At 47.9% G+C, this 22910-nt stretch overlaps 1 protein-coding gene across 9 annotated transcripts in view; it reads right to left on the reverse strand.

The window, feature by feature from the left end:
- Sp1 (transcription factor Sp8) overlaps positions 1-22910 on the reverse strand; it is a 159968-nt gene that overhangs the window by 96960 nt on the left and 40098 nt on the right. For 4 of the 9 annotated variants that reach the window (XM_069332821.1, XM_069332829.1, XM_069332825.1 and 1 more), the window contains exon 2: positions 3601-3630. The exons of the other annotated variants lie outside the window; for them this stretch is intronic. In XM_069332821.1, the coding sequence (XP_069188922.1) occupies positions 3601-3630 (30 nt within the window). The remainder of the gene's footprint in view (positions 1-3600; positions 3631-22910) is intronic. 9 annotated transcript variants of the gene reach the window in all.

The following is a 22910-nucleotide window of genomic DNA, read 5'->3' on the forward strand; positions in this document are numbered from 1 at the left end:
AAGAACACAAATATAGTATAAGAACAGTTCAAGAGTCCAATGCATTGTTTGTTATCTTATTGTGGAATGTAAATGAGTTTACTGAAATATTATTGAATCTTCATTTATAAAACGTTTTGAGAGAGAGAGAGAGAGGGAGAGAGAGAGAGAGAGAGAGAGAGAGAGAGAGAGAGAGAGAGAGAGAGAGAGAGAGAGAGAGAGAGAGAGAGAGAGAGAGAGAGAGCGCGTAATTAAAAAACATGAGATGATACTCAATTCTAATAATTACTTGACCTCAGGTGGCGGCGGCTAGGACGGGTCAGAGCGTGCCCCAGGGAGGGTGGGGGTCGACCCCCACTAATACCCTCGCCCACCACAGGTCACCACGCGCCTCTATGCTCCACCACAATAAGCGCGTTAAACACCAATTACTAAACAATGAGTCTGAGCCAATAATCGCCACAGCGAATCCCAAAGGAGCCCCCACAGGCGCCTACGACCATCACTACCCACCCACAATGCCATCAAACACTCATCCACTATACCCCCTTTGACCATCACCCCTCCTCCCCCCTTCTCCCCCTCTATCCTGGTAACCCACCCCCTATCCCCTAGTCTGAAGTCAGGTCAGCGGCTTGTTTTCACCATCAGGGGAGGATAATTGTCTCTCAGAGGTGACACACTAGGGGTAAAGCTGGGCTATTGTGGAGAGATACAATTGGTCATTCGAGTCGGTGGCGGCTCCTATGTTAACCAATGATTATTTGTCCTTCAACTTACACAATGGCACAGCCTCTTATTACGTGGTATGGTAACTTCCTTTCCTAGTGGATATTGACCACAAGACACTCTAGTTATGTTGACCAATCCACACACTAGAAAATGAAGAGACGACGACGTTTCGGTCCGTCCTGGATCACCATTCTCACAATCGACTTGAGAATGGTCCAGGACGGACCGAAACGTCGTCGTCCCTTCACCTTCTAAGTGTGTGGATTGGGTGGATTGGGTCAACATACTTCAGCCACGTTATTGTGACTCATCGCCTGCACGCTATAGTTATGCACGCATGTTGATGTTGTTTTTGTTTTAGGTTTAGCTACACAGAACAAGGAGGGGAGAGGGGGGGGGGAGAAAGGGGGGGTGATGTGAGGGGGGGGGAGGGGGAGGGGGAGGTAAAGATCTATGAACGAGAGTGACAAGATCACAAGAGGGTAGATTTGTAATCCTCCCCCCCACCCCCCAACGCGAGGGAGCTAGTAAAGTTTGCATTAATCCCTGTAAATCCACAACACACACACGACCCGACCACCTAATCCCCCTTCTCCCCCTCCCCCGCCACCACGTTTTCCCTCTAGTCCTCTTTCCCCTCTTCCCCCCCCCCCCACACCCCGCCATCATTAGGGGTGGAAAAAATAATGGGAAAAATAAAATGAATTAGATATAATGAAATGATGGTGTTTTGACAATGAGGGAGAAGTGTTTAGGGATGATGAGGGGAAAGATCTTCAGGGATGATGATGGGGGGGGGGGTAAGGAGTTTTAGAGGGTTTAAGGAAGGTGACAAATTCACCAATGAGGATCTTTAACGACCCTAATCTGTTTAGGACAGTTCTCAATCACCCGCCCCCCCCTATTCACCCCATTTCATCTCCTTCTCAGCCTCTTTTCCCTCCCTTCTTGCCCCCTCTCTTCTCTCACTCTCTCACTCGACCCCTCCCCCCCCCGTCTCTCCCTCCCTTACCCCTTCCCCCAATTGCCCCTTAACTCCCCTCAAGCCTCCCCCCCTTCCATCTCTATTTCTGCTGCTATCATCTATTGGTTTTGTAATTGAGAGATATCTTTTTTGGGGGGGCATGGGGCGAGATTGATTCTGGGTCTCGATTATCTTCTATATTCATTCATTCATTCATTCATTCATTCATTCATTCATTCATTCATTCATTCATTCATTCATTCATTCATTCATTCATTCGTTCATTTATTTGGTAAATAAAACGTGATAATGGGTCGATTTAATGGGACATCAATATCAAGTTAGGAGTCGGAGAGATGTAATGAGCCAAGAGAATCAATGGACCAGGTGAGTCAGTGGACCAGGTGAATCAATGGGTCAGGTGAGTCAATGGGCCAGGTGAGTCAGTGGACCAGGTGAATCAATGGGTCAGGTGAGTCAATGGGCCAGGTGAGTCAGTGGACCAGGTGAATCAATGGGCCATGTGAGTCAATAGGTAGAAGAAAAAATGCGGAAAAGGAGTGATTGAGAGAAGGGTAAGAGGAAGGAAAGGGGAAAGGAAGGGAAGGAGGAAGTAGAAAAGGGAATGGAGGGGAAGGGGGGAGAGAGCAGAACAAATGGGAAATTCTGAGGCGACGTGATAACTGGTCGATTCCGGAATTATGGTGTCACGGTAAATGATGGGTGATGTGTAGGGTGATGGAGGGGCGGCCACTGGGTCAGGCAGGGTGAGGGGAGGTCGGCAGGGTGAGGGGGAGGGCAGGGTGAGGGGTGGGCAGGGTGAGGGGGAGGGCAGGGTGAGGGGGAGGGCAGGGTGAGGGGAGGGCAGGGTGAGGGGAGGGCAGGGAGAGGGGGCGGCAGGGTGAAAGAGAGGGTGACTCTGGGTGGGCGTGACCGGGCAGGGTGAGGGAAGGGTGGATGGTAGCAGGGTAGGTGGGCACGACATGCAGGGTGATGTATAGGGGGGCACAGTACTGGGAGGTGGGTGAGTGGGGGGGGGCAGTAGTGCTCACCTATCAGTGACTATACGGGGGAGAGTCTAGCTCCTGGAGCCCCGTCACTCACCTCGTTGTCCCTGGCGCTTTATTCCTTACTAATGTTCACGTTCTTCGTAGGAGAGAGAGGCAGGCTGGGTGGAAGGGTGTGGAAGAGTATGAGGATCATGAGCATTGAGCAGTCCCCATTCCACCACACTCAGTGGGGAGCTAGCCCACCCACTGACCATCCCACCACGCTCAGTGGGGAGCTAGCCCACCCACTAACCATCCCACCACGCTCAGTGGGGAGCTAGCCCACCCACTAACCATCCCACCACGCTCAGTGGGGAGCTAACCCACCCACCAACCATCCCACCACGCTCAGTGGGGAGCTAGCCCACCCACTAACCATCCCACCACGCTCAGTGGGGAGCTAACCCACCCACCAACCATCCCACCACTCTCAGTGTGGAGCTAACCCACCAACCCACCACTCATCCAATCAACCCAGTCATACTCCACGCTCTTCCCAAGACATATTTTCCAAATCATCACCAATTAATGTTTAAAAAGTTCTGTAATACCTGCGCACAAATAATACACAATATTACCATTAGACAGTTATGACATACATATAAAAAAAAACTAATAATATTGTTAATTGAGATTGTTGCAAGAGGATGTGTGAAGAGGGAAACACAGAGGTGACAAGGGATGAGGGCCTCTCCTTCCTGTCTTCCAGGTGGTCAGGTGTGGACCCGGAAATTTTCCCTAGCTTCACCTTCCAGACTTCTCAGTGTCGTTAGCAGAGACAGCCAGAGAGAGAGAGAGAGACAGAGTAAGAGAGAGATAGGGAGAGAAAGAGGGAGAGAAAGAGGGAGAGAAACGAGAGGGAGTGCGCCACTCTACCTTTGCCTGCTGGGGGATCACAGTCTGGGGCTGAAACAAAAGATGGTGACGTTGATGATGGAAACAAGCGGGGAGTAGGGGGAGGGAGGGAGTGAAGGAGGTGGATAGGGATGGAAGGAAGGAAGGAGGGAGGGAGGGAGTGAGTCGAGGGGATGTGACAGAGAGGGAGGGGGGGGGCTGAGTGGGGACAGGGGGGGGGGTGGTAGGAGGAGGGAAGAGATGACTGCATCAAAACATGTTTACCTTTAACTAATAAGGACAGGTGGCGAGGGATTAACAGGGTGGTCCAAAATGATATGCCATTCTAAAACCAATGGGCGGAGTGCAGCTCAGGCGCTCAACATGCACGCACAGGCTTTTTGATGCCTCCTTCTTGGCCGGCATAATTAAAAAAAAAAGACAAAAAATAATGCGAAAGGATTTTAATCTAACATAATAAACATTTTATCGAAATCGGCCTAAGCTTTCATTCTTAACTCTGTATAGTGCAGTGTCCCCTGTCAGCGTCCGATCTCATGGCCACGGCTTTGTCCTTCAACTCTTTTTTTTTTCAACTTCTGTCTTCTTGACAGCACTTACGGGTGTGTTAGGGAGAAGACGCAGGCGTTTGAGGGAGTTGGGACAGTTTTTGGCGGGCTCGGTGGGGGGGGGGGGAGGGATGGGCGACGACTGGCGTGTTCCCGACAGTTAACAGATTAGTTGAGTCAGAGAAAATTCTTGGAGCAAGGCAGTATATAGGTTGGCATCTGCGTCCTGGATAACCCCTTCCCTTCCCTTCCCTTCCCTTCCCTTCCCTTCCCTTCCCTTCCCTTCCCTTCCCTTCCCTTCCCTTCCCTTCCCTTCCCTTCCCTTCCCTTCCCTTCCCCAGGCGCACGCCTTGGCCCACGGACCACGACATGCTGTGAGTGACACAGACTCGAGTCCGCCCGGACTCGAGTCCAGCTTCCAGCGAAGTTTAGGACACCGTGAGTAGCGTGAAGTCAGGGACTGTCACCTGACTTCACGCTCCTGACCTAGAGATGTTAGTTACCTCGACCGAGACGGACTTCGTGCCAGTCATTATAGACACCTCTGGGACACTATATCTCAACCTGTTTTCTCATATAATACAACCATGTTTTGACGTTCAAGTTCCCCCAATGGACCAAATGTGGGGGAGACTATGAATGGTTGTAGCGACTGGCAATCATTTACATTTTCTTTGCGTGGGTCGATTGGTTAGATTAGGTTGGATTAGGTTAGGGTCGTGTGGTTTAGTATTCCATTTGTATCATTTGTGGCGACTGAAGAGGACGGACTGTCCAGTTGTATCTGATGCAACTATGCACAGCCCTGGAGAAGGAGTCTTCTCCCTTCCACAACTATTCACAACACCTGTCGACTAAAAGCTACCCTTGTTGCACGCACGCACGCACGCACGCACACACACACACACACACACACACACACACACACACACACACACACACACACACACACACACACACACACACACACACACACACACACATACACACACCTGGCCGGCCACCTACACACCCAACACGCCAGAAGAGTCAGCATCTCTCACACATATGTACGGACTATGCTGCACGAAGTCATAATATCACCGGCACCGGGCGATGTTTACCACAACCCCCCCCCCCCTTTACGAAACCTCTACATCTATTCTCGATCATGGCGGCTTTGTTTGCATTTATTAAACACTTTATGAGCCCCGAAACATTATATACGAGGTTGTTTATAGTAATAATAAAGAGTTGACAATTTTCGGAGCTTTAATATACAAACAAAGCCACCATTTTGGAAGCCTTTTGTTTTTAATCGAGTTCCCAATAGGTCTACGACTGACCTCGTAAGGGATGTATGACCCCCTACTGATGCCTAATTCTCGGAGGCATATTTAATGGTCGGTTACTAAAGGCATCTGGTGTTACCTTGAGGTGCTTCCGGGGCTTAGCGTCCCCGCGGCCCGGTCGTCGACCAGGCCAGAGAAAAGTGTTAGGAGAAGTGCCCAAACGTCTCGGCCTGCTGGGGGGGGGGGTCGAACTAGGAGGGGTTCAATTGGTTGTAATTAAGCTGGCTGCACCGTTCACTACGTTACACCCATTCCGTTTTCCCCTTCTTTTCCACAACTATCCCCCCTCCTCCCATCGGATGATCCCCTCTCTCTCCTTTCCCTCTTCCTCCCATTTTCGCCTATTTGGCCTTTTCATTAGCATTCCTTATTTCTATATCTCCTCTTCCTGTTCCTGCTTTTCTCTCCTCTGTGTTCACCATTTCTATATATCCTCCCTCCCTCTCTCTCTCTCTCTCTCTCTCTCTCTCTCTCTCTCTCTCTCTCTCTCTCTCTCTCTCTCTCTCTCTCTCTCTCTCTCTCTCTCTCTCTCTCTCTCTCTCTCTCTCTCCCGCCATTCGACAAGTATCTGGTGTGCACAGAAGACAACACATTGCTCAGGAAGACAATCAATATAAGGTGTGAAGGATTGAAGAAATTGTTTATGTAATAATCTAAGATGAGGTCTGATAAAGACCTTTTGAGCCCCTCTGTAATGCTTTTACGCTACCGCTCACAGGATGAGTATGGGGTGCACAATAAACTAGTCGCCTTCGGCGGCAACAATCAATCAATCAATACAAGACATCCGCGAGTCACGGCTCGACACAACGCCAAACATTATTTACTGAATATATTACCAAGAGTCCTGTCGAGGGCCGGTGACTGTCCTCGGGGCGGAGGGACGGAGAGAATGAGGGAGAGAGTGAGGGAGAGAGTGAGGGAGGGAGGTAGATGGCGAGGGAACGATTGACATTGATTGACTGATTGATTGGTAACAACGAGGAAGCCATTGCCTCCGTATAGGCCTAATCATGGTGGGGGACGCCCCCCCCCCAACAGGAAGAACGGAAGACAGAGGGGCATATCTGCCGTGGCCCGCCCCAAACAAGACAACACGAGCCATCTTAGTCTGTCTCTTATCCTTTTGGTTAGATTGAGGCTTCGCCTGTCACACGTCTCGGCTGCTTTCTGGGACGTCGTAAAGCACAAGACCATCGACACAAAAAGCGAGGGAGGGAATGAGCGAGAAAGGAAGGCATTTAATGAAAGTTAGGAAGCAGGAGATGGAAGCAAGGAAGAGGGAATGGAATAAGGATGTTGGGGATGTTATTGAATGATGATAACTATAGGAGAGAGAGAGAGAGAGAGAGAGAGAGAGAGAGAGAGAGAGAGAGAGAGAGAGAGAGAGAGAGAGAGAGAGAGAGAGAGAGAGAGAGTGTGTGTTAAAAGAAGAAGGAGAAGGGAAAAAGTTTATAGTTCATGAAAAGGGTGAGGAATTAAAGGGTGGTATGAGAACGATGATAACGAATGGTGTGGTGATAGGAAAAGGGTGACAGAGAGGGAGGGGTGGAAATAAGGAAAGAATGATAGAGAAAGGGAATCATATGGAGAGATAAAAATGTACGGGGTCCCTTAGTGGCCCCTTCCACTAGCAAGGAGGAAGGGGCCACCAAGGGTGACCCACCAGCAGGAGCGGCCCTCACAAGGAGCCCAAGAGCCACAACACCATCCCCTACCTCACCCTAGACAGCTTGGCCAACATACGGTCTCACCATAGCCCGTGCTATTTGCCCCGCTCCTGTGCCAGGTAAGTTACGGGCTCACCATAGCCCGTGCTACTTGGAACTTGTTCCGAATAGCTGAATCTATAACAACAACAACAACAACGAGGGTGCAGGACCCCTTCTTGAATAGCAAGACGTTTACGGGCTATTCATGCCCGTGCCACCTCTTTGGTGGCTTAATCTTCATCAATCAATCAATCGGGCAAGACGTCACGTGGAGGAAAGGGGGAAGACGAATAAGAATAACAGGAGAAGGGGGAAGACGAATAAGAATAACAGGAGAAGGGGGAAGACGAATAAGAATAACAGGAGAAGGGGGAAGACGAATAAGAATAACAGGAGAAGGGGGAAGACGAATAAGAATAACAGGAGAAGGGGGAAGACGAATAAGAATAACAGGAGAAGGGGGAAGACGAATAAGAATAACAGGAGAAGGGGGAAGACGAATAAGAATAACAGGAGAAGGGGGAAGACGAATAAGAATAACAGGAGAAGGGGGAAGACGAATAAGAATAACAGGAGAAGGGGGAAGACGAATAAGAATAACAGGAGAAGGGGGAAGAAAGGGGGAGTAAAGGGGAAGAAATATAGCTGCGAATTCTTAACTGGAATCAATTTACTCCAGATTTCTCACCAAGTAGCCAATTATCCCAAGTCTCAATTTATTGCAGATTAGAATCTGCAACTGGCATGCAAACTGCAGAGATAAGATAAGCCGCGAGGGGCTACCAACGAGGGAGACATCTCACAACTTATCAATTTCTAATTTTTTTGTCAATAACGAAAGGTCATTTTTCGTTTATGCCGAGTTAATTTCCTGTACGGTGTTATCGCTGCCCGTTATCTGATATATATCACAGCATTAATGAAATAAATTCCCCAAATGTTTTTGACAAGAGATTTAGAGCACTAAGCGGTAATGGTTATCTTGTCCCTGACAAAGGTAATCTGGTTATAATGTGATAACACATCAACATTACCAAGCTGCTTGTGTCAGACGCTGACTGTTGGCTTGTGTCAGACGCTGAGTGTTGGGTTGTGTCACGCTGACTGTTGGCTTGTGTCAGACGCTGACTGTTGGCTTGTGTCAGACGCTGACTGTTGGGTTGTGTCAGACGCTGACTGTTGGGTTGTGTCAGACGCTGACTGTTGGGTTGTGTCAGACGCTGAGTGTTGGGTTGTGTCAGACGCTGACTGTTGGGTTGTGTCAGACGCTGACTGTTGGGTTGTGTCAGACGCTGACTGTTGGGTTGTGTCAGACGCTGAGTGTTGGGTTGTGTCAGACGCTGACTGTTGGGTTGTGTCAGACGCTGACTGTTGGGTTGTGTCAGACGCTAACTGTTGGGTTGTGTCAGACGCTGACTGTTGGGTTGTGTCAGACGCTGACTGTTGGGTTGTGTCAGACGCTGAGTGTTGGGTGGTGTCAGACGCTGACTGTTGGGTTGTGTAACGCTGACTGTTGGGTTGTGTCAGACGCTGAGTGTTGGGTTGTGTCAGACGCTGACTGTTGGGTTGTGTCAGACGCTGACTGTTGGGTTGTGTCAGACGCTAACTGTTGGGTTGTGTCAGATGCTGACTGTTGGGTTGTGTCAGACGCTGACTGTTGGGTTGTGTCAGACGCTGAGTGTTGGGTGGTGTCAGACGCTGACTGTTGGGTTGTGTCAGACGCTGACTGTTGGGTTGTGTCAGACGCTGACTGTTGGGTTGTGTCAGACGCTGACTGTTGGGATGTGTCAGACGCTGACTGTTGGGTTGTGTCAGACGCTGACTGTTGGGTTGTGTCAGACGCTGACTGTTGGGTTGTGTCAGACGCTAACTGTTGGGTTGTGTCAGACGCTGACTGTTGGGTTGTGTCAGACGCTGACTGTTGGGTTGTGTCAGACGCTGACTGTTGGGATGTGTCAGACGCTGACTGTTGGGTTGTGTCAGACGCTGACTGTTGGGTTGTGTCAGACGCTGACTGTTGGGTTGTGTCAGACGCTAACTGTTGGGTTGTGTCAGACGCTGACTGTTGGGTTGTGTCAGACGCTGACTGTTGGGTTGTGTCAGACGCTAACTGTTGGGTTGTGTCAGACGCTGACTGTTGGGTTGTGTCAGACGCTGACTGTTGGGTTGTGTCAGACGCTGACTGTTGGGTTGTGTCAGACGCTAACTGTTGGGTTGTGTCAGACGCTAACTGTTGGGTTGTGTCAGACGCTAACTGTTGGGTTGTGTCAGACGCTAACTGTTGGGTTGTGTCAGACGCTAACTGTTGGGTTGTGTCAGACACTAACTGTTGGGTTGTGTCAGACGCTGACTGTTGGGTTGTGTCAGACGCTAACTGTTGGGTTGTGTCAGACGCTAACTGTTGGGTTGTGTCAGACGCTAACTGTTGGGTTGTGTCAGACGCTAACTGTTGGGTTGTGTCAGACGCTAACTGTTGGGTTGTGTCAGACGCTGACTGTTGGGTTGTGTCAGACGCTGACTGTTGGGTTGTGTCAGACGCTGACTGTTGGGTTGTGTCAGACGCTGACTGTTGGGTTGTGTCAGACGCTGACTGTTGGGATGTGTCAGACGCTGACTGTTGGGATGTGTCACGCTGACTGTTGGGTTGTGTCACGCTGACTGTTGGGATGTGTCACGCTGACTGTTGGGTTGTTTCTTGAAAAAGTGATTCAATTTTTTTTAAACTGCCAATAGAACCGGTACACCTAACCTATTCTATTCTATTCTACTCTATTCTATTCTATTCTATTCTAGACGTAACTGTACATAACATTCTACCGTCCAGATATATTCATTTATATCAGAAGGCAAAAATATTAACACTGTGTATTAAACTGTATGATCACACTGTGTATTAAACTGTATGATCACACTGTGTATTAATCTGTATGATTACACTGTGTATTAATCAGTATGATCACACTGTGTATTAAACTGTATGATCACACTGTGTATTAATCAGTATGATCCCACTGTGTATTAATAAGTATGATCACACTCACTATGTATTAAACTGTATGATCACACTGTGTTATGTTAGTTTGATTATGTTGTTATGTTGATATGAGGATTATGCATGTTATGTTTTGATGTTATGTTATGTGATCAGTTTGATCACACTGTATTAATCAGTTTGATCACACTATGTGTTAGTCACTTTGATCACACTGGGCATTAATCAGCTTGATCACATTGTATTAACCAGCTTGATTACATGTGTATTAATCAGGATGATCACACTGTATATTAATCAGCTTCATCACACTGCGTATTAATCAGCTCGATACACTGTATTAATCAGATTGATTACACTGTGTATTAATCAGCTTGATCACACTGTATAATAATCAGCTCGATACACTGTATTAACCAGCTTGATTACATGCGTATTAATCAGTTTGATCACACTGTGCATTAATCAGATTGATTACACTGTGTATTAATCAGCTTGATTAAACTGTGTATTAATCAGATTGATTACATTGACTATTCAAAATCGACATTTTCTCAACAAATAATGTTAGTGCGTGAGTGGAGCATCTGGCAACTCGTCTTCAAACAACGGTCATTGCCTTCAGCGGCGGACTCCAGTGACGTATTCATCAGTTTTAACATTTTAAGTTATCCAAAATATTCATTTTCTCTAATATACATAAATATTACTGTATATAAACATAGAGTGTATATTTAGATTAGGTGTTTTAGGTTCTGTTGGCAATTACTTGCTTTTCAAGTACGTGAATGAAGCATTTACAAAGTTGATATTCGAACACAGGTCGTTAGCAAAGCATTGCTCAAGAGGTATTCGAACGTCAGCAGTTGTGAGTCGTCGCGTTAACCGTTTTGTATTCATAAACGGAGGAGATTGAGCGACTGGATTAACGAGCATTTGGTCATCGTTAATAATGACGGGCCGAAACACCACCTGGCTTCGAGTGTGCTCATGAGCGGGTTCACTCGACAACTGGAGATCTCGAACCATTGCTTCGGCGGGGCCGGTCATTGAGGCGTCTGCGCGCGTCAGTGAAGGTGAGAGGTGACGAGTCTCCACTTGTAGCGCTTTACCAGTTCGTTCACAGACCGAAATTGTAACGTTTACACGGGCGCGAGTGTTGACTTTATCCGTTCCCATCTCTAGAAAGTGTTTTAACGAGAGTGGAATACGCCGGAAACGAAGGGGCCGGAAAGCCCGATTATTCGGTACGTGGTGACCGCGGGCTTGGTCACGTGGTCCAAGGTACATGGCTGACCATGTACCTTCCCCCCCCCTTCCTCCCCCACCAGCGTCCTCTTCCATCTGAACAAGGTAACGACCTCATTGAGTCCAGAATGCTGCTACCTTCGCCTGTGCTGCTTATATACAGAGTTATAGTATTGTGAGAGAGTCTCGTAGGATTGTTGTTATATTCGGGGTTGTGTGAGGATTACAATGTTACAAAGGCATTTGACTAATGCATATTAATCCTTTACTTTGATGTCATTGTAGGTAAGAACATACAGACTCGTCGAGGGACAGAAATCGACGCACATATGAGGTACGTTTTTCATTTGTTGCCACAGTCTTATTTTCGACGTCCGACGAATTGCAGGTGTGGGAGGTGTGTGTGTGTGTGTGTGTGCAGCGTTTTCAGACGCGCCATCATTAATATCGTGGAGGTGTGTAGGGGCAGGTTAGGCGCAAGCCCTTAAACAGTTTGTTGAAACATTGTAGTTCAATAGACATCGTGGCCCTTCAGGGGGTAGATGTTATTGAAACTTAACCCCCCTCTCCCTCACACCCCACTTCCACCCCCAATCCAAACCCCTTTCCCTTCCCCCCCATTTGTTGACATATTATGATATCCAGTAATTAACCCTGACTTAATAAAAGTGTAAGTTAGATAACAATGTCATTTTATAGACAATTCTCCAATATTTTTTTAAGGGTACTAATAAAGAGGTTATTATAAGTCCTTTTCGGTTATTGGTTATTTATTATGCACCTTATACCCAATCCGTGGGCGGGGGTACAAAGGTTTACAGATAGCAAGAGGGGGTTACAGTTGTTGGAGACCGGGCCGTGGGGCCATTGATTCCCGGAAGCTACACTTGGTAGACACCAGGTAGCACCCAATGGTGCTCCTGTTAACTGCATGGTCTGCAATGTTTGTTTCCATTTTTACTAATTGTATGCTTTGACCACCAACGACTGTATTTAGCAGCAATGAGATTATATATATATATATATATATATATATATATATATATATATATATATATATATATATATATATATATATATATATATATATATATATATATATATATATATATATATATATATATATATAAGGGGTGGGGGTTTAACAACACAAGGGATACTCAAATTTCCTGACGTGTCTACAACCTTTGGGGGTCACGCGTGCCAGAGGTTAGTCTTGCCCTTCACTTACCTTTCTTAGACAATATAACAAAGTATTAAAAAGGCAAAAATAAGACAAAAACCTGGATATGTCTTTGTACCATTAAGACATTAAAAGTGCAATTGAAACTACAGCCATGAAAGCAAGCAGCCAGCCAGGCAACCAGCCAGCCAGGCAACCAGTCAGGCAACCAGCCAGCCAGGCAACCAGCCAGCCAGGCAACCAGCCAGGCAACCAGCCAGCCAGGCAACCAGCCAGCCAGGCAACCAGCCAGCCAGGCAACCAGCCAGCCAGCCAACCAGCCAGGCAACCAGCTAGTCAAGCAACCAGGCAGGCAGTCAGCCAGTCAGCCAGGCAGTCAGCCAGCCAGCCAGCCAGGCAGCCAGCCAGCCAGCCAGCCAGCCAGCCAGCCAGCCAGCCAGCAAGCGAGACAAGTCTCCCACACGGGCCAGGAGTGTTGTCAGCCGGTCACCGCCGGGAACAAGGCGAGACACCTCGCCGAACAATCCATTCAACACTTATAAACTATCAACTTGTAAGGGCAAGGTGGCCGTTACCTCCCCGTCTTTTGTTATAATTATTCATTTATTTTTTGAGTAAAGAGGACGGAGGGGCACAGGTGAAGGGAAAGTTTAGACATGAGGAAATACAGTGAGAGTTATGAAAGCAAGGCGAGCTGTCCGCCTTGCTGACACGATGTGTGGGTGATGGCAGCTAAGCTAAGCTGGCTCCCCTCTTGTCAGGGAGCTGTGAGTGTGTGTGAGAGAGGTTCTACACATGTGTTTCAGCATATTTGGATGTCTATAGATGAATACTGTGTATCATTCTCATATACACACTCCGATGCTTCCACACATGTTGTGTTGTGTTTATGGCTATTTATTTTATTATTATTGATATATATATATATATAAATATATATATATATATATATATATATATATATATATATATATATATATATATATATATATATATATATAATATATATTTATATAATATTTATATAATCAAATTTGTTATGCACTTATCGGGGGAGAGATTTCTAGTCAGTATTTCATCTGGGAATTATGTACTGCGGGGCTGGGTTTTCTTCTAATAAATCGAGGCTCTTGGGCCCACCAGCTGTGGGAGCGGGGCGTCTCATCTTGGAGTAATCTTTTTAACATTGGGTTCTCCAACAATTCAATGGTGATCCACACCCTGGAAGCTTGGCGCTGTAGTCTGAAACTTAGTGGCTGTATGTTCCGGAGTTCCTGGAGCTCCTGGACTGTCTGATCACATGGTGGACGGTGTTTTGCTGCTCTCCTTAGTGCCTTATTTTGTACTGCTTCTAGTTTCTGCATGCTAGTTTTCTTTAAGGTGTGTAGTGGTACTGGGGGATACTCTAGATGCGGCCGAACATATAAGTGCAGGCGATGAGTCACAATAACGTGGCTAAAGTATGATGACCAGACCACACACTAGAATGTGAAGGGACGACGACGTTTCGGTCCGTCCTGGACCATTCTCAAGTCGATTGTGTCGACGTCCCTTCACATTCTAGTGTGTGGTCTGGTCATCATGCCTTATATAAGTGTAACAGTATATGTTTGTACTGAGGCTTCGGAATCTCCTCAGTTTTCCCTAGACTGTTTTGGCTCTGATAAACCTGTCCTTTACGTAAATTTTTATCCCTGTTTTATTGCTCACGAGTCCCAGTATTCTTCCTACATCCGCACATTTGATAAGGCGGTTGTCAAGGATAATGGGGTCTGGGTTTCTTTTTGTAATGTGTATTATCTTGAACTTTTGTGTTTATTTTCCAATTGCTTCTCAAAGTTGTTTATGAATTCAGTTGTTGAATTGGTCTTGTTGGTTAATAGCGGCTTTAATAGTCCTGATTGGCACCGCCGTCTCTCTCTGGCTGGCTGATGCAGCCTTTGTCGCCCCCCCCCCAGTTACACCCCCACCCTATGGGTAAAGGGTGCCCCCTTACCCCACCCCTGTGGTAAAGGGTGCCCCATTACACCCACCCCATGGGTAAAGGGTGCCCCATTACACCCACCCCATGGGTAAAGGGTGCCCCCTTACACCCACCCCATGGGTAAAGGGTGCCCCCCCTTACACCCACCCCATGGGTAAAAGGTGCCTCCCCCTTACCCCCACCCCTTGGGTAAAGGGGATGCCCCCCCCCGCCCCGTTATACCCACCCCATGGATAAAAGCTGATTACCAAAGTCTCTCATTATAAATCTCCCCCGCCGGTTCCCGAGAGATGATATCCACTACCGCCTTCCTTCCTGTCTCCTTCGCCGCCTTGGGCGCTGTGTACGTTCTTGTCCACACGTGTACCCACGTGTGGACTCCTTACCCACACCTGGTGTGTACTCTTTACCCACACCAGGTGTGCACTCCTCACCCACACCAGGTGTGCACTCACCCTCCACACACTCACCACGGAGTATTGTGAGACCTGAAACATTTCGCCGTATCTTTAAAAAAAACACCATAACGGCTTAACCCAACTCGACAGAATCTCCAGACGTCTCGGAGCTTAATTCGAGCAAATCGTCCGAGACGGACAACCTCACGACGGGAACGTCCGGTCATCCTTCTGTATTACATCCTTACAGCATGATTTACAAGCCTTCACATTTATATATATATATATATATATATATATTTTTTTTTTTGTTTATCCTTAATTTTTGGCGAATTCCGAGAACTCTCGCAAACAAAAAAGCTAACTATTTATGGCCGGAGGCGACGGTCATAAAGTTGATCGTTTACTAAGTTAATATACTCGTTATACGCGTCTAATACCGGAATAAAATCCATCTTTCTAAACCAACTCTTCAGCGGACTATTTTCGCCAGTGGTCAGGGGAGGCGGGATGGACCGAGGGATAAGGAGGAGAGCGAGGAAGGGGGACGAGGAAGGAAAGAGAGGGGGAAGGAGGGGAAGAGGAAGGAGGGGACGAGGAAGGAGGGGACGAAGAAGGAGGAGAGGGCAGAAGAGAAGCCAAGAGGACGAGAGGCCATGGTAATTATGAGGAAAAAGTGCTAATTAAGACGGTGGGACTAGCGTCATGCTGGGAAGAGATGTATAAGGACCAGGAGCTAAAATGTGAAGATGGGGTGACGAAGGCCCGGTGAACAACCGCTTGAACCATCGGGGATCGAACGCGGACCCAGCTGCAGGAAGCGAGGAAGACGGGTGCAGGAGAAGATTTAGCCCATACATGGGATGGCAGTAGAGCCGACGTCCCTGTATTAGCAAACGGTGAGTACAGACTTTAATTTGAGTAGCGAGTCTAATCCTCAAATAAATTAAATAGTTACAGAATTGGTATAATTAACAATAGAAAGTACTAAGCTCTATCAGATAGCTCTGAGAACTTCAGATATCTCATTTGGCGTCAAATCAACGCTAAGTGGACATTCACTAACAGTGTGTCCTCTCTCTCTCTCTCTCGCAGAGTTTAGCAGTGTTCTTATTGTTCAGTTTTTGTTCTTATTGGGTGGTTATAAATAGGAGCTGCTTCGCATGGGCCAATAGGCCCTCTGCTGTTACCTTTATTCTTATGTTCATATGTTCAGTGTTACCTGAAGGAAGGTGTTCATAGGGTCCGAGGTGGCCCGGCGCGGGGCTCAACGGATGAAGCTCCCGTCTCTCTGAACTTGGCCCTCGGGCTCTCAAAATGTGGACGATCATGTCGTTATGGTGGAGTTTATGACCAAAACCCCAATGGTGTTCCTTTCCTCCCCCCCCCCCACCTATCCCGGTAGACTTCTACCCCCTCCTATAATTCGTGTGGTCTCCCCCTCCACTATCCCTGGTTGATCAGTCTAACAGCCTGGTTGATCAGTCCAGCAACCAGGAGGCCTGGTCGACGACCGGGCCGCGGGGACACTAAGCCCCGGAAGCACCTCAAGGTAGCCTCAAGGTAGGTAGGTATCCCCAGTGCTCACCCCTTCCTCATCCTTGTGGCATCTTACCTATCCGAGTGATCTCTCCTATCCCCAGTGATATTTCCCCTCTCCCCTCTCTCGTTGAAAAGCAGAGGTGCAACAGGTACTCTGAGAGAGAACTCTATCAACATCAGAGGCCCGAGACTGTTCAACACGCTTCCACTACACATAAGGGGCATAACTGGCCGACCCCTCACAGTGTTCAAGAGAGAACTGGATAAGCACCTCCAAAGGATACCTGATCAACTAGGCTGTGACTCATACGTCAGGCTGCGAGCAGCCGCGTCTAACAGCCTGGTTGATCAGTCCAGCAACCAGGAGGCCTGGTCGACGACCGGGCCGCGGGGACACTAAGCCCCGGAAGCACCTCAAGGTAGGTAGGTCCCATCTTTTTTTAAGGGGGGAGGGGGGTCGAAGGTATAAGTTTTGAAAATGAAAATATAGTTTGAGTTATGAGTGCAGGCGGGCTGTCCGCCATGCTGACACGGTGTGTGTGTGTGTGTGTGTGTGTGTGAGTGTGTGTGAGTGTGTGAGTGTGTGTGTGTGTGTGAGTGTGTGTGTGTGTGTGTGTGTGTGTGTGTGAGTGTGTGTGTGTGTGTGTGTGTGTGTGTGTGTGTGTGTGTGTGTGTGTGTGTGTGTGTGTGTGTTTGTGAGTGTGTGAGTGTGTGTGTGTGTGTGAGTGTGTGAGTGTGTGTGTGTGTGTGTGTGTGAGTGTGTGTGTGTGTGTGTGTGTGTGTGTGTGTGTGTGTGTGTGTGTGTGTGTGTGTGTGTGTATGTGTGTGTGTGTGTGTGTGTATGTGTGTGTGTGTGTGTGTGTGTGTGTGTATGTGTGTGTGTGTGTACTCACCTAGTTGTACTCACCTAGTTGTGTTTGCGGGGGTTGAGCTCTGGCTCTTTGGTCCCGCCTCTCAACCGTCAATCAACAGGTGTACAGATTCCTGAGCCTATCGGGCTCTGTCATATCTACACTTGAAACTGTGTATGGAGCCAGCCTCCACCACATCACCCCCTAATGCATTCCATAATGTGTGTGTGTGTGTGTGTGTGTGTGTGTGTGTGTGTGTGTGTGTGTGTGTGTGTGTGTGTGTGTGTGTGTGTGTGTGTGTGTGTACTCACCTAATTGTGCTTGCGGGGGTTGAGCTCTGGCTCTTTGGTCCCGCCTCTCAACCGTCAATCAACTGGTGTACAGATTCCTGAGCCTATTGGGCTCTATCATATCTACATTTGAAACTGTGAATGGAGTCAGCCTCCACCACATCACTTCCTAATGCATTCCATTTGCTAACTACTCTGACACTGAAAAAGTTCTTTCTAACGTCTCTGTGGCTCATTTGGGTACTCAGCTTCCACCTGTGTCCCCTTGTTCGCGTCCCACCAGTGTTGAAAAGTTCATCCTTGTTTACCCGGTCGATTCCCCTGAGGATTTTGTAGGTTGTGATCATGTCCCCCCTTACTCTTCTGTCTTCCAGTGTCGTGAGGTGCATTTCCCGCAGCCTTTCCTCATAACTCATGCCTCTTAGTTCTGGGACTAGTCTAGTAGCATACCTTTGGACTTTTTCCAGCTTCGTCTTGTGCTTGACAAGGTACGGGCTCCATGCTGGGGCCGCATACTCCAGGATTGGTCTTACATATGTGGTGTACAAGATTCTGAATGATTCCTTACACAGGTTCCTGAACGCCGTTCTGATGTTAGCCAGCCTCGCATATGCCGCAGACGTTATTCTCTTTATGTGGGCTTCAGGAGACAGGTTTGGTGTGATATCAACTCCTAGATCTTTCTCTCTGTCTGTTTCATTAAGTACTTCATCTCCTATTCTGTATCCTGTGCCTGGCCTCCTGTTTCCACTGCCTAGTTTCATTACTTTGCATTTACTCGGGTTGAACCTCAACAGCCATTTGTTGGACCATTCACTCAGTCTATCCAGGTCATCTTGTAGCCTCCTACTATCATCCTCTGTTTCAATCCTCCTCATAATTTTTGCATCGTCGGCAAACATTGAGAGGAACGAATCTATACCCTCTGGGAGATCATTTACATATACCAGAAACAGTATAGGTCCAAGGACTGACCCCTGCGGGACTCCACTTGTGACGTCTCGCCAATCTGAGACCTCACCCCTCACACAGACTCGTTGTCTCCTGTTGCTTAGGTATTCCTCTATCCACCGGAGTACCTTCCCGGTGGATAGAGGAATACCTCTATCCACCTCTAGTGTGTGTGTGTGTGTGTGTGTGTGTGTGTGTGTGTGTGTGTTTAGCAGCTAAGCTAAGCTAAGATTGCTCTCTCTCTCTTATCAGGGAGCTGTCAGCGTTTCTTCACATGTATCTCAGACTATATGATGTCTATAAATAAAAACTGTGTAGCTTTCATGTACACACACATGGATGCTTTCACACATGTTTTGATGTTCTATTTAATGTGTCCTTATTTGACTTTATTTTTATTTATTTATTTATTTTTATGTTTATTAACAAGGGGGAAGTATTTCTGATTAATATTTCATCAATGAATCATGTATATATAAAGCCAAAAGGATTTCGTATCGGCAGTAAGTTACTGAGAGCACAGTCCTCATGGCGCAGTGATAAAACCCTCGCCCGGCACTTCGCGAGCCAGTTGGCCTGGGTTCGTATCTTGGCCAGGGAAGATTGACTAAGGGGGGCGCCAATCCTTAACTGTAGCCTCTGTTCACCCAGCAGTGAATGGGTACCTGGTTGTAAAACGATTTGGCGGGTCGTATTCCGGGGGAGAGTTAGGATTAAGGACCTGCCCGGAACGCCATGCCTGCTAGTGGCTTTACAAGAATGTAAGAACTCTTGTATATACTGTATATAATTATATATTAAAGCTCTCCCGTCGTGGTGGAGATGGCCAGTCTGGGTGTTATAAGAGGTCTGGCAGTAACAGACTGGTGTCTGTAACTGCCCCGGTCACCCATTTAGGGACTGGCCAAACTCATATTGGTGTTTAATTTGACTTTATCCTGACCTTAATCCATTTTACGTAACTACCTTCTACCATCTAGGATGGGGGGGATGGTAGAAGGGGGTGGGGGGGGGGGAAGACGAGTATAAGCAAATTTTATACACGAACACGTATGTGCATAAGCGTCCGTTCACCTCGATCCATCACACACCCCATTCTTCGTTATGCGTATACGTATATATTTATATATATACATACGTCTGTGCTATACCATACGAGAATGATAGGTTTTTCGGGAGACTTGTACGTGCTCGGAAGTGGGCGCTCGGAGGGGCAAGAGTTGTGTGGAGATTGGTTGTAGACTTTTATTTTTTTTTTTGGGGGGGGGGGTGAGTGGAAAGGGGGGGTGAGGGGGAAGGGGGGGGGAGAGAGAATAGTGTCAGGAAAGGTTAAGAACACGAGACATAACAGTCTAAGAGTTTGGTCAGGAGGAGGAATAACTGTGTGGCCTTGGTGCTGAGTCCATGTGGTCAGCGACCCATCACAGTCTGCTAGTACACACACACACACACACACACACACACACACACACACACACACACACACACACACACACACACACACACACACACACACACACACACACGCACACACACACACGCACGCACACACACGCACGCACACACACACACACACGCACACACACACACGCACGCACACACACACGCACGCACACACACACGCACGCACACACACACACACGCACACGCACGCACACACTGCCCCTCACCCCGGGTGTTATATACAGGTCGTCGTCATCTTTCTTTTTTTCCCCATTAGTTCAAGTTTTGTTCCCGTTATTGTTCTTCGCTCTAAAGGTGGTATGTTTCGTGATCTCCTCCTTATTGTCTTCCTCTGCGTTATCTATGTTATCTTTTGTTATCCTCCTCCTTGTCATCCTCCTTTTTGTTCTCTTCAGTTCCTCTATTTCCTCTTGTTGATGAGTCTTTACAACTCTTAATATTTTTCTGTTCCACAACCTCCCATAAACTAATCTTAATTTTTCAACTAATTAAGTTCAACTAGTTCAACTAATTCTTCCTCGCCCGTATGCAGATGATGAGTCACAATAACGTGGCTGAAATATGTTGACCAGACCACACACTAGAAGATGAAGGGACGACGACGTTTTGATCCGTCCTGGACCATTCTCAAGTCGATTGTGAGAGAATCGACTTGAGAATGGTCCAGGACGGACCGAAACGTCGTCGTCCCTTCATTTTCTAGTGTGTAGTCTGGTCAACTTCCTCGTCCTTCTCTCTCTCTCTTTCTTCCTCCTCCCTCTATCATCGCCTGTAGCTGTCCCTCTACCTCTCACCTACAGTAAACACATTCCTGCTCGTCCACGCCCACTGGCCAACAGATCTGGACCGCCTCTAAGTCCAGATCACGCAGTCATGACTTCTCCAAAGCAACAGCCTGTTGGACCAAGCTCTCACGAGTCAAAACCTCCAGGAGAGACAGACAGAAAGGCTAGCAGGCTCTCGAGGAGCAACATACTCGTCACCCTGGGGTTGATCTCCCTCCCCCCCCCCCTGGGATAACTAGACCCCAGGGAGGTGTCACAGGGGCGGCCATTGTGCAGGTCTCAATATGCGTAGCCACCTCCACAATGCCGTGAGAACACATTACACGTCTCCGCCTACAACACCCACCCTAATTGTTTGCGTGTGTTGGCTGTGTATGCTTTTGTAGGCCCCTCTGTGTGTGTGTGTGTGTGTGTGTGTGTGTGTGTGTGTGTGTGTGTGTGTGTGTGTGTGTGTGTGTGTGTGTGTGTGTGTGTGTGTGTGTGTGTGTGTGTACTCACCTAGTTGTACTCACCTAGTTGTGTTTGCGGGGGTTGAGCTCTGGCTCTTTGGTCCCACCTCTCAACCGTCAATCAACAGGTGTACAGATTCCACCTGTACAGATGTATGTGTGTGTGTGTGTGTGTGTGTGCGTGTGTGTGTGTGTGTGTGTGTGTGTGTGTGTGTGTGTGTGTGTGTGTGTGTGTGTGTGTGTGTGTGTGTGTGTGTGTGTGCAACCAACGAACACGAGAAAAAGCCCGAGAGATGAACAATAACAGGACAAATAAAGAAAACAGTCCAGATAATAAAAACGAAAATTAAACATAATCAAAATAAAAGAAAACACACACACACACACACACACACGAATCAATAATCATTAACTATGACGTCAAAACAAAACAAAACCACGAAACTTTACGCGTGAAGTCTGACAGTTCATTTTTTGTTTTTCGTATCCACATAGTTGAAGGAATGGTGTCAGATACGAAGGTTTTCTGCACTCTTTTCTACACAAATTCAGTTTAAAACGGGGACCCTTTAGTTACAACAGACTCAACAGGGATAGTGAGGAGCTTCAGCAACAGTATAAAACGGAGGTGGCAGCATTAACGACGTGAGTGGGGAGCAACAGCATCATAAACAGGAAAAGCAGCAGCAGCAACAATAATAGTATCAACTCAAACAGAATGTAATGCAGCAGCAGCAGCAGCAATAATAGTATCAACTCAAACAGAATGTAGTGCAGCAGCAGCAGCAGCAGCAGCAGCAGAAGCAGCAGCAGCAGCAGCAGCAGAAGCAGCAACAGCAGCAGCAGCAGCAGAAGCAGCAGCAGAAGCAGCAGCAGCAGCAGCAGCAGCAGCAGCAGCAGCAAGCGGCCAGCGAACACAGAGACGGACAAGATCGACAAATCGGGCACATGTCAACAGGCCGGTGCGTTTGAAGGAGTGTTTGCTTTGTAGGAGTGGACAAAAGAAGTTGTCTTTGGCCCGTGAATGGTCAAAACTGAGGGTGGCGGCAGTGGTTGGCCCTGGGGGATTATGCTTCCAGATTTGCCTTTGTGTTCTGCCCGCTGGCTGCATCTGGGGTTCCCTCCCTTATACCCCTCCCACCTTCCCTCCCTTCTACCCTCCCTCGCGAAGGGAGGGAAGAAATGATTTGTGTTCCTTTCACCGTTAGTGCCTGAAGCCGCTACACTTTCGGCCTTAGGGGCTGTTACACACCACATTTTCTACGGATCTCTTTTTACCCTTAACTATGGCAGTTGCAGAGAGCGGTAAACAGAAGTTGCAACAGTCGGCGTTGAAACATCGGCGTTTCAGGCTTCCGCTGGCCCTCTGTGCGTCGCGGTCCTCGTCACCAGGGTAACGGCCGGGCGCCCGAAACTTGCAATTGCACTTAGGGACGCGCCACACCACTCCACCCGCGCCACACCCTTACTTGGAGCGCACTCTCTTGCGTCACACCTCTGTGCCATACCCTGGCGTCACACTCGCGCGCCACAGCCACGTGTCACACTCCAACTCACATCTCCACACCCCCGCACGCCACACACGCACACACGCACATACATA

Source organism: Procambarus clarkii, chromosome 28, assembly GCF_040958095.1.
Source record: "Procambarus clarkii isolate CNS0578487 chromosome 28, FALCON_Pclarkii_2.0, whole genome shotgun sequence".
In the NCBI taxonomy this organism is placed as follows: Eukaryota; Metazoa; Arthropoda; class Malacostraca; order Decapoda; family Cambaridae; genus Procambarus; species Procambarus clarkii.